The following is a 12,250-nucleotide window of genomic DNA, read 5'->3' as shown; positions in this document are numbered from 1 at the left end:
CAGTGGCAGATGGAAATACATAAGGTCTGAATACTGAGTATGGTGCTGCTGACCGGACAGCAGCACTAGTCTCTGGATTCAGAGAGCCAGGTGTGATTCTTTACCGTCACCGCAACACAACTGTCGGCCCGAGTTCCATTCCTGAACCCACCAGTCCGTGTCGCTTTGGATAAAAACGTTTGCTAAATACTTTAACTTCAACTCTTTCGCTATTACCGGTATTCCATCATTTCAATTTTAGTCAGATATGGTGTATGTTTCTGGAGCCAGAGGCTTCAAGTGGAACACTGTTCCAATTTTCAATGGGAAAATGTGATATTGTGTAGCTTCTAACCTAACTGGAAGCATTTCAAACACTGACCTAGCCTACATGAACTTGTTTAGCTACACAAAATAATGGTCAGTTGAATCTATCTTGAATGTTGATCTTAACTTCACTTCAAGGAAATCTATTATACAGTATGTGCAAGGCCAAAATTGCAGTTAATAAGAGAGACTGTTGTGTTAGAATTTGTGTAGAAATTGTGTAGCCATTCTGTTTTTTCTATCAAGATAGTAATATTTTACTAAATGTATACACTACAAAAAAGCGGCATAGACATTCTCACAAGAGAAACACATACACACATACCCACATACAGTATGCACACATCGACGCAGACACACACACACAACACACGCACACACACGCACACACGCACACACACACACACACACACACACACACACACACACACACACACACACACACACACACACACACACACACACACACAATCCACAATCCCTCACTCGAGTGTTGTTCCTCTCAGCTTTGAGCTCTGCTATCTCCTCTTCTCTTTCCAGAAGTTGCTCACGACAGCCATTCAGCTCTTTGGTCAGCACCGCAAACTCCTGTGGACAGACACCGTGTGCATGTGTTACTCACAAACAGCAAGACAGCACAACTAGTCCAAACAGAAAAAGACACAGTCCTGAAACATCCCTACACACATTACTGGATAACACAGCAGATAAATTATAAATACATGCAGGATGCTGAAATGTCACATTAACACATTTAAATGCTTACTGAAAAAAAATCATATGTAAAAAGTTAAATGACATAACCATAGACACCATTCAAAATGTATACATTTGAATTGTGAATACTGGCAACCTGTCTGATATGTGTATACTGGTAACAAGTGTTAGAGAAAAGTGTAATTTTGCTCTTCTATGCACCTGAATATGCATAAAATAGATAGACACAGAAACATAGAGAAAACACACACACACACACACACACAAATACACAATGTGCGCTAACACACATTATTATGCAGACAGAACAGAACCAACTCTAACCCCTTGTTCAACATCCCACGCATTGCCTTTGAGAACTCCTAACTCATACTGTGCACTGTCTACTCATGGAACTCAGGAAACCAACAGCAGCGTTGCCTGATAAAAGCCTGCTAACAGGCTTATTGGCAGCTTTTGGTAATATTGTTTCCAAATGGCAATGCTGTGCTCTGAAGGTTGTTCTAACATTTTTACGGACTGTTCTGCTCCGGATTGCACATGGCATCATCGGCTTGTGGAAATGGCAGGTGTGATTGTCTTTCTGTCACAAAGCCATATATACCATGAAGACAATTTCCAAGATTATATCATCATTAAAGTCGTTTCTTATAAAAAACATTCCTCAAAAGGTGAAAATTGTTGCATGTTGATCACTGACGTATAAGGCCATCATCTAGATCTTTTCTGCAGATATAAGTCCAACAGCCAGCTTAAATAGTCTGAGAGAAGTTTGAACTCTGTCAGACTGGGTCAAACCCACACCAGTGAGCCCATATACATCCAATTTTGAACAAACAGACACATGCTGAACACAAACACTAACAATACCGTGATTTTCTCAATGCAGCAAGACCAGCAGACATTTCCGAGACCAGTTCTCCCATCCTATGCTGAGTTCAGCCAAAACATTTTATCTCATCCTGAACTTTGTGATGTGTCGAGGCTCAAGGGGTGATTAAGGTTAGAGCCCAAACAGGTGTCAATGTCTTTGATGAGCATGTTATGTGACCTACACTGTTCACTTGTGCGTCTTCTTTGCCTCAAAAGTTGCAATCATTTGTGATTACTGCCAAGGGGCCAACCAGAGGTTCATTAAGGATGCTGTGACTTAGGATATCTGTGAGGTTTGGACCCACCAAATGACACTAAGGTCATTTGCCTCTGGGTGTCCAGAGCAAAAACGGGTCACCTGAGTCATCTTGACCTGAACAAGTTCTGGTGTGGAAAGGTGAAAGGCGCTAATGTTGAGGTGTCAGCCGGAATGACTATGAATATGATGATTGCAGGCAGCACCATTTACATCAAATCATAATAGTGGTGCTAATATGACAATGGAATTGGTATATGGTATTCAACCTTCTTGTTGTGTGATAGGCTATAATGACAACTAGTAGCACTAATGATTGGAATAATAGCAATTAATAGGGGAGGGGGCAAGAAGGTAAACAGTCTGAAACATCACTGACATAAAGTAGCCATCTTTAAAATCATGATAATTTGATGAAACTGAAGAAGGTAGAAAATCTGTGATGTATAGAATATGGTAAACATAAATTGATGCCTACTGCGGATTTCACTGGTACAAAACTGAAAAATAAAACTGATACTATGTTGGTGCCGGCAATAACATTTCACGTGTAGGTAATAGGATACAAGTCCCCCTGTAGCTACTGAAGCAAGGTGCCAATGATGGCAAGGTTGTGAGTTCTATACCTACACATAGCTGGGTAAATGGTGAACTGAACTGTCAGTCACTTTGGATAAAAGTGTCTGACAAATTGTCAAATGTAAATAAAAAAGTGGAGACCTACTTAACAAGGCCTGCTATACCCCAGAAATATGCCTACATATGTGTGACTACTGGGCCACTACCCGATGAGGAAGGGCTAGTCCCCTGATGGCCCCCACTTGCTCCCCAGAGTGAGGTCCTGTTGTGGGGGCCTGTACTCCACTGGGGCTGGGTTGTGTTGTGTTGTGTAAGTTAACATATGGCCTCTATGCGACTGCCTCTGAGTGCCACTCACCAACACCATTTTGGCTCCGCCGCTGTTGGGCATAAGGAGTCCACCCATGCGTGAACTTGCGTGACAGGCTTACACACACACACACACACACACACACACACACACACACACACACACACAGCCATTTAAGCCATGCACACATCTCAAGTTGTGTGTCACATGTTTCATGTCACACTAGTTCCCTCTATGCCCCTAATTTAGGAACTATAACAGCTAAAATGACAGCTATGGGGTGTTAGTCTTCTTTCCATTGGGTTTCTTTTTCCCTCTACGTGTTCACTGAACAGGCAGGTCTGACTAAGTCATGCTGCACCATTCAAGACCGCTCATTAACTTTAGCTTTTAAAAGCTTTTCTAGGGTAAAAATAGATGGTTATTCTCTCAGACACTCGATACGTCCTCGCACCATTCACAACGCAGCGGCCGAGTGTTTGGAGGTGCAGAATCAGAGAAGCATTGAGCGCAATGGCAACAGCGACTGACAGGCATTTCAAACATGAGAGCGGTAGCCATGGCAACACAAACACTTCACCAATTGCGAAAAATCACAGCTAGACAAATCCAACCCCCTTCCCACCCACCCCAGCCAATAAATCGACTCCTACCTTTGCCTGTCCTCTTTGTCTACCAATAGCATTTTCCCTCCTTTGCCAGCCCTTATATCAACCAATTGCAACGCTCTAGGGGTAAAAATGACAATGGCAGACAAATCTACCTCTTGTTAAAACTAATCAGAAGAGAAGAGAGTGGAGGGATTGGAGGTGGAGAAGCTGAGGTATCTGAGGAGAGGGTGAGGATGAGGGGGATGGGAGGAATGCAGAGATAAACAGGCAGAGGGAAAGAGCAGAAGAAAAAGGGAAAGATGGACAGATGGTGACTCAGTGAGCCCATAGGACTTTGGCATTCTGGGAATGTCTCTTGCTGAGAATGGGCTAGGATTCCTTTTTTGGCACTACTGTCCCGCAATTCAGTGTGTTTGTCCTGTTTTAAGGTCCCACCCCCCTCAAACTGGCCTGCCTGGGCTTTGCGCCCCAATCCTTTTCTAAGAGCACGCTTATAGGTACCATACTCAAGGTCCCTTAGTGGAAGAGAATTTCTCTCTGTCTCTCTCTCTCGCTCTCTCTCTCTCTCTCTCTCTCGGTTATCTCTCAGTTTCCATCAGTTCATCTCCCTCTTTCTAAGTGTCCTCTCATCACATTCTCTCTCTGCTTTCAGCTTGTCCTCCATCTTCCTCTATACCATCTCATCTCACTCTCTCTCTCCTTCACTCTCTCTCTCCCTCTCTCTCTCTCCATCAATGGATGAGATAATCCACAACACCTAAGAATAGATTCCAGAAGCCAACTAATTAACATGCAGAAATATGCAAATAGACCCGATTCGTTAGTGTCTGTTTTTACAGCAGTGATTTCACTTCTTCTCCCCCTTTTCCTGTCTCTGTCTACGCTTCCCTCTCTCTCTCCTCTGCCCTTCCTCTATCCCTCTCTCTCATCAGCTCAAGATGCACTGGATGAACTCTGATGATATTTAATGTAATACACCTCTCTTCCGTTCCACTCTCTCTCCCTCTCTCTCTTCCTGTGTGTGTGTGTGTAGGTGTGTGTGTGTGTGTGTGTGTGTGTGTGTGTGTGTGTGTGTGTGTGTGTGTGTGTGTGTGTGTGTGTGTGTGTGAATGTGTGTGTACACATTTATGGGTCATCTACCTCAGTCCGATAACATTACTCTGAAATATCACTCCACCAATGTTTTCCTCAAATCATGGCCATATTACAATCATTTCCAGCCTTGCAATAGTGAGTAGGTGGATAGGAGTACACCAAAATGAATCTTATGACTTCTTATTGAGTTGCCAATAAGACCGCCTGTGTGGGATTCAAAAGCAGGACCTTTGTTCTAAATACTCAGTGCACACATACTACTTACACATACACATATTTAAACCAGCTACCACAAGAACATTCAAACACACAGGAATAGCCCAGACAAGCTCATTGAAGATATATAGGCCTATCAAAGTGGAAACTGACATGTGTTGAAACTGGCAACATCTACCCAAGACCATGATTAGAAATACATATCCAAGTCCATATTTCCAGGTAATTATCCCAACCCAGCAATGTGGTTTCCACTTTACAAGAACTGTGTAGTGAAGAACATAAAAGTAAGGATTCAAAATGGTTCAGAATAACCCTTGCTGGTTAGGATATTAGAATACTTTTTAATATAAGTTTTGTCCTCCACCCATAGCTCTGTTCACATTCTTCCGTAACAACCATCACAGCATCCTTGAACTTTTCTTGATAACTCCCTCCCCTCCATCGAGGCCATCCAGAGCAAGCGATGCTTGCGTAAGGAGCGCAGCATCAAAGACTGTTCTCACCCCAACCACAGACTGTTCACCCCACTCCCCTCCGGGAGGCGTTACAGGTCTCTCCACACCCGAACCAGCAGGTTCAGAAGAAGCTTCTTTCCTGCGGCTGTCACCCTACTAAACTCTAGCTCTGCATCCCGGTGACATCCAACGAACATAAGCCCCCATCACCCCCCTGCCCCGCTCCGCTCCAGCCTGATGCCTCCTTGTCTGTGCCTGTTGAGGTGTCCACGACCATGGCAGCCTTGAGAGGGACAACAAGAAGGCGGAGCCCCCCCCCCCCCCCCCACAACTACACTACCCTATCCCATCCATAGTGTCCATTTATTTACATACTGTAATTACACTTATACATAGACACATTTTATTGCTCTTCATCCTGCACATACACTTATTCTTAACTCATTGAATGCCAAGCTGTTTTCGGAAGCTTTGTCCTAGAGTGCCAGCAATCTAGACCATTGTTGATGATTTTTGTACAGCCACAGCATATTCCGTGTTATAGCTATGAACACATACAATGGCTCGTTTAAAAGGTGAGACTTTAAGCTCTCAGTGCGTGCAAACCGTGTATTGCTACACGCCTCTGTTCCTGAGAAATCCCAAGCTAAACAGTGGCTAGTTTTCATCAAAATCGCTGTTTTTTTCTAGAAATGGAGATAAAACGTCTTTCATGAAATATGAAGTGTTGCCTGTAAACTTTCCGGGAAGTGATCAGCGAGACCTGGCGAGACTGCCACCTAGTGATAGACCCACGAAAATGGCCTGGTTTTGAGCTGACGTGCAAGCGTCACTGATTCGACCCAAAGCGGCAACCGAGTTATGATAAAATGTCCAGATAAAATGTCCAGATGCGTTTTCAAGAGTTTTCGATCGTCATATATTTCATTTCCATTCATCACCGAGTTCCCAAAATCACATATAAGGTGTGTTAGAGTGTCTAGTTTCGTAAAAAAAAAAAAAAGCTAAAAACGTAATATTACGTTTTTGGCACTCAACGCATGGGAAGGAAAAACGTAATATTACGTTTTTGGCACTCAATGAGTTAATGCTATTATAATGTTACTGTTTCTGCACTACAATGGTACTGTTACCACACTGCACATAGCTGTACATACTGTACATATCTGTGTATATGGTTCATTCTAAATATCCATATTTATTCAGTTTTTCTGTAATATATTCTGTTGATACACTGCATATAAATATTGTTTTTACTACTACTATATTGGTACTGCCACTACATTGCACATATCTGTACATGTTGTTCATACATTGTTCATATTACATAGTCATATTTATTTTGCTCTTATAAGGTTATTGTTAATACACTGCACATACTTATATTTAATTTATACTACTCTAAACCACCTTCTGAAAACAACTGTATACTACTGTCTACACTGCACTATATATTTTGTCCTGTCTATGCACCACCTACTTTGTATATAACATTGCACTTTTTCTGCTTTTTTGCACTTCTGGTTAGATACAAACTGCATTTCGTTGTACTCTGCACAATGACAATAAAGTTTAATCTAATCTAATCCAATCCAATCTAACTCATATACATGTACTACCACTTCACAAATCAACCATCAGCCAACCACTGGGAGTTACACAAGCTATACTTTGAAAAGTACTGTACCCCTATTTTCAAAGCTGAATATCTATATTCTCTCTCTCTCTCTGCCCGTCACTTAAAATCCTTGACATGAACCTCAGGTGGTGGTTAACAAAGGCATACGAAGTAGCTTAATACACTATGACCAGATGGTAGAAATTACAATAGCTCATAAATTCCTGTACCCTATCATTCAAGCTGGACCACACTGGAACCAGCTGGACAAGACAAAATCATGTGAAAATCCAACTGTCACCATAAATTATCCATATGCCAATCATCAAATCAAAAGAAGCAATTTGCAGTTGATACAGACTGCACAACTGAAGTAAGCATACAAGACGACATGGCAACGCACATACATAGTAGTAGTCCAACACACTATTCATGAGTGCTCAACTACACACTCTGGCATAGACATTACCAGCGTTTGCAGCTGAACTGTTTAATGGAGTGTATCTCAAACGCCATCAATAAGCATACAGCATTCACACAATCCGGTCAACATATTTAAACAGAGACAAAACACACAATCTCACCCCCCACAAACACATATGCACACACACACACACACACACACACACACACACACACACACACACACACACACACACACACACACACACACACACACACACGGATAAGTTGGCAGGAATGGGGAATCCTTACTGTACCTGTGGCAAAGCGATGGAGAGTTGGCGTTGCAGCGAGTCCTTCTCGTGGCCCAGTTCGCGCAGCCTCAGCTGGGCCGTGCCCAGGCTGTCCTGGGTCTCCCGCAGGTTCTCCAGCAGTCGCTCGCGCTCTGCCAGCATGTTGACCATCAGCGACTCCAGGTTGCCCGTGCTGCCACCCTCGTCGCTGCGCCCATCTCGGCCTCCGTAGCCGCCCCCCATGCCACCCATGCCGCCACCCATCCCACCGCCTCCACCGGCGGGCGAGGACGGACCACCCCCTCCAGCCCTCCCATCCTCCGAGATGGTGGGCATCACCTCGCACATCATCTTGAGGCCGTGGAGAGTGGGCTAGCCGTGGACGGGAAAGACTTGAGCGTGAGTGCGGGTATGTGTAGTGTGGGTGCTCTCACGTATGTGTGTGTGTGTGTGTGTGTGTGTGTGTGTGTGTGTGTGTGTGTGTGTGTGTGTGTGTGTGTGTGTGTGTGTGTGTGTGTGTGTGTGTGTGTGTGTGTGTGTGTGTGTGTGTGTGTGGTGTTTGTGCGTGTGGGGTGAGGGTAGGAAAGCGTGACTGTGCTGGGCAAAAGGCTTACCAGACTCTCTGTTTGTGTTTATGTTTGTGTGTGTGTGTGTGTCTGTGCTTGTTTAAAGTGTGTATATTTATGTGTGTGGGTTGGGCCTGTTTGCGTGGGCGAGCTTTCTCTGAAGAGCGCACTGCCTGATGACCGTTCCCAGCTTTGCCCAGTCTTTCCGTCTCTGCCTGTGACCCGTCTCTCAGACGTGCCTTTATGGTCCACGCTGGTCTCCCTTCCTGGGGTCCTGGGAGAGCGCAGATCTTGACCTCCTGTGCTGTTCCTTTACGGAGAACCTCCAAATGCAGATTGTAGGCTCGCTGGTACTACTTTCTAGTCTGTGACTGTGGCTCCTCAGATTTGTCTACCTTCTGCTTGAGCCCAAAGCAGGTCCGCCTGTGCATGTAAGTGCTTCTCTTTACTGGTTTGTCTTGGATCGTCGAGAGTGCATTTTCTGTGTGCCACAAACGTCTTATGGTCACCTGGTTCAGAATTTGCCGTGCACTAGTTGAACTTGAAAAACGAATGAAAAAAAAGAGAGGCAGAAAAGACTGAGGTTTGTGCGGCCAGGATGTTTGGGTGGTTGTAGGTGGTTGGGGGGAGAAGCTATAGGTGGCGCGGTAGGAACAGTTGGGTGGGGTTGAAGGGAGAAGGGTGTGTCAAAGGGTTCGAAAGGGGGAGGGACACAAGGGAGGGCGGGCATTAACGAGGCCCTTGGACCATCTCAGATTGAGCCTCCGAAGGTTTTATGACAGAACTGTTGAGCAGAGACAGAAAAAGGAGGAAGAGATGAAAGAGAAAGAGTTACAAACACCAGAGCATAGCAGTGATCATTGTAAGAGTATCTGTTCTGTTGGATTAAAGAGACCACTTTAGTATTTTAATTACATGTCCTGAACTCATCAACAGAAATGACAGGGAACCATTCTTGCATTTGTATCTATTGAGATTTAAAAAACTTAGTGGTCTAATTTGTCTCATCATAATCCATCACAGGTTCATATCATCAACATTACATGCAACTGAGAGCTTACATGCAACTGCAAACCTCACAAACTCTGCAGGTATTGAATGTGAACTCATCTAAGATTGATAGCTCTATACTAAGAAGTTCTGTAAGGTACTAATATAAGGTAAGGTAGGTACTAACATCGATTGGCAAAAGAATATCAGGTACTAACATCTATTGGCAAAAGAACAAGCTATTTGATGGCCAGATATTGGACAAAAGGGGATATTTCATTCAGCAAAAAATATTGCATAAACCTACCACAACACTTGACAAAACCATAGAGCAGACAAGAATGTGTTCCATCTCAATGTGTGACATACCACTATAAAAGATCCTCGGTTTGTAAAGGTTTTGTTACTAAGTGAATAACTAGTGCTATTAAATCAAGGTATGCATATTATCTTAAGCAAAAACAATCACAGACAGCACATAAACACCACAGGTTGATGTGGTATCTCTAGTGTACACCATATGATTACACATCCATGACATTTCTGTCCTGTTCCGATCAGCAACTTCATTCTCATCGGACCATTAAAATCCAGAGCAAAGCACACCTCACAGACACCTGACACTGCACAAAAGGCATGCCACGCCACAACAGAGAGGATCAGAAACCCAAACAATGGTTCCATCCCAGTGCGTCGCCATGGCCTCTTTTTCCTGCCATCCTTTATGCCTCTTCCTCTGGTGCCATTGAGATGAGAATGAACAACAGTGGCCGGCTAGCACACTTCTGCTACTGGCCAGAGAGCTGCACTTTGCTGTCACTGCTGCCTGCACTTTGTTTTTAGGTCAGTGGTGACAGACCAGTGGAGGTAAAGTGGACCCACTATATAAATGATGGTAACTAAAATTGTGAATTCAGGTGGTGTATTTTTTAACCAACTCATATTAGAATGGCTTCTGGATAAGGATCACAAGAGTCTAATGCATAAATATGGCATTATCCAAAAGGTGGGCCATCACACCTGCCAGTGATACCAAAAGGCATAGGCTACCATGACCACTTTATACAAGCGCAATAAATAGCCTACAGACGGCGGAATATGTTAATGCCTGGATAATATCCAGAAAGACTTTACGCATTTTGACTAAGACAGATGTCAAAGTTATTGACAGACCAGGTGTGGCGTTATGTCAAGGCATTAATCAGACACGAATTCTTGAATAGCCTAAACGACAAGGCAAAATAGTATGAACGCTGCAATAGAATCTTAGCCACTGTTAGGTGCGCCGCTGATCAATTACCAAAGGGAGTGTGGAGAAAGGGAGAGAGAGAGAGAGTCCACCCTTACAATGGATTTGGACAGTAAACGCTTCGTTAGAATCGATAGCACGGAGACAGAGGTAGGCAGCTGTTTTCCGAGCAGGCCAAAAATCGTCTATTATACCTACTGACTTGAATATTAAGGATACTGTGGAAAGCGCGCCCATTGTATAGCCGAATATGCCCACCAACACGATTGTATGAAGAAATGCCATTCGCACCGAGTCAACACCCCACTCCAATCTTTTTTTCCCCCTCTGTGACACATATACGCACACACCTATCTCGAATTCTGTTCCGACACAATTACCATCTAACACTGAGGGGAAATCTGCCCCTAGCAAAGGCACCACACTGACATTTCTCCCTGATGCTTCGGAATAATGCCATATTTGTCGCTAGATGGACATAACAATATGATGCGTGTACATCGAGACTATTAGTCATAATGCTAATAATGGATGCGCATGATACACGGAAATGAGAGCTATGGAGGGTTACGCTCATCCAGCCATCACATTCTGTACGCCGAGACCTCATCGAGTAGCAGACACACTGGGCAGACCAACGCCGACTAGAACCTAACCATGTATGTAGAAAAAACCACCAGCAGCTATAACCTGCAGCCTAGACATTTAAAAGAGGAGAGCATCGGATGCAGCTGTCGACGTGTTTAATCATCTTAGGGGGGGTGGAAATCGAGGATAGCCTACCATTGAGAAAGATGCGTCTGCATATTGAATGCAAAAGGGAAAATCGGTCCGAAAACAGTAAATAATGAAAGGATGCGATAGATTGGGCTAAGTAAAAAGGGTCCTTTTGTTAATCGCATAAATAGGAAATTAAATGCCTGTATGTTGACGTAGGCTATCCCTTCCCGTTTGCTATCACCCCCACCCCTTCACCCCCACCCCCATGATATACGTCCCGGTGTTTCTGCAAATATACATGCACAGACATACAGTCGAAAATTACCGTTCGTTATCCAAGTAGGCGGACCTAACAATTAATGCACGACACAAAAAAACAGGTTTACTCTAAATTTTCTTTCATCCTTCCACCTCGCCCCCTCCCTCTGCCCCATCCATCCATCCATCCCCCTCTTCACATACACAGCTGGGCTATCATATACACACTTACACACCCAGTGATTTCACAATAATTCGTGCAATTGATAAACGTCTATAACGGGCTATTGTCTTCTCACCATTGTCATCGTCGAATGAAGCAACACGACATCATATCCCTGCTGACCCCATCGGCGGAGTACCTGATTTTCGGTGCTGGAACAGCCGCTGAATCCGGGTTGTCAGCCTCCCCCTTCCCCTCTCCCTCACACATGTAAACGACGGCACTGAGCGAGAGCAACGTTACACATCACCATAGACAACCCCCGTCTCTCTCTCCTCTCTCTTTCTCTCTCCCTCCCTCTCTCTTTCTCTGCCTCCCTCTTTCGGATGAAAAGGTGTTGGGTCTTAAAGAAACATTCTCAGCTCTCGCGCGCACGCGGCCGCGCACACATGCTTGCACTCTTGCATTGACTAGGCTAAATTATGCCTGCACACACACATACCCACAATCTTCAGTATAAAGACACAGTGATAGCTGCGAATACGGGGTTGCCAAATGCATATCACTACT

At 44.2% G+C, this 12,250-nt stretch overlaps 1 protein-coding gene across 1 annotated transcript in view; it reads right to left on the bottom strand.

The window, feature by feature from the left end:
* Positions 1 to 8,085, bottom strand: part of ppfia3 (PTPRF interacting protein alpha 3) — a 36,751-nt gene extending 28,666 nt beyond the window's left edge. The window contains exons 1-3 of the mRNA XM_076266679.1: positions 8,027 to 8,085; positions 7,759 to 7,942; positions 793 to 894 (exon numbers count right to left, since the gene is read on the bottom strand). Of these exons, the coding sequence (XP_076122794.1) occupies positions 793 to 894; positions 7,759 to 7,942; positions 8,027 to 8,085 (345 nt within the window). The remainder of the gene's footprint in view (positions 1 to 792; positions 895 to 7,758; positions 7,943 to 8,026) is intronic.
* Between the last annotated feature and the right edge of the window lie 4,165 nt (positions 8,086 to 12,250).

Source organism: Alosa pseudoharengus, unplaced genomic scaffold (assembly GCF_046254945.1).
Source record: "Alosa pseudoharengus isolate Yale_2024_CS ecotype anadromous, Long Island Sound unplaced genomic scaffold, YU_APseudo_1.1 YU_APseudo_1.1_scf_4, whole genome shotgun sequence".
NCBI classification, from domain to species: domain Eukaryota; kingdom Metazoa; phylum Chordata; class Actinopteri; order Clupeiformes; family Clupeidae; genus Alosa; species Alosa pseudoharengus.
The sequence above is the reverse complement of the archived record's forward strand: the minus strand, read 5'-3'. Positions and strand labels throughout refer to the sequence as shown.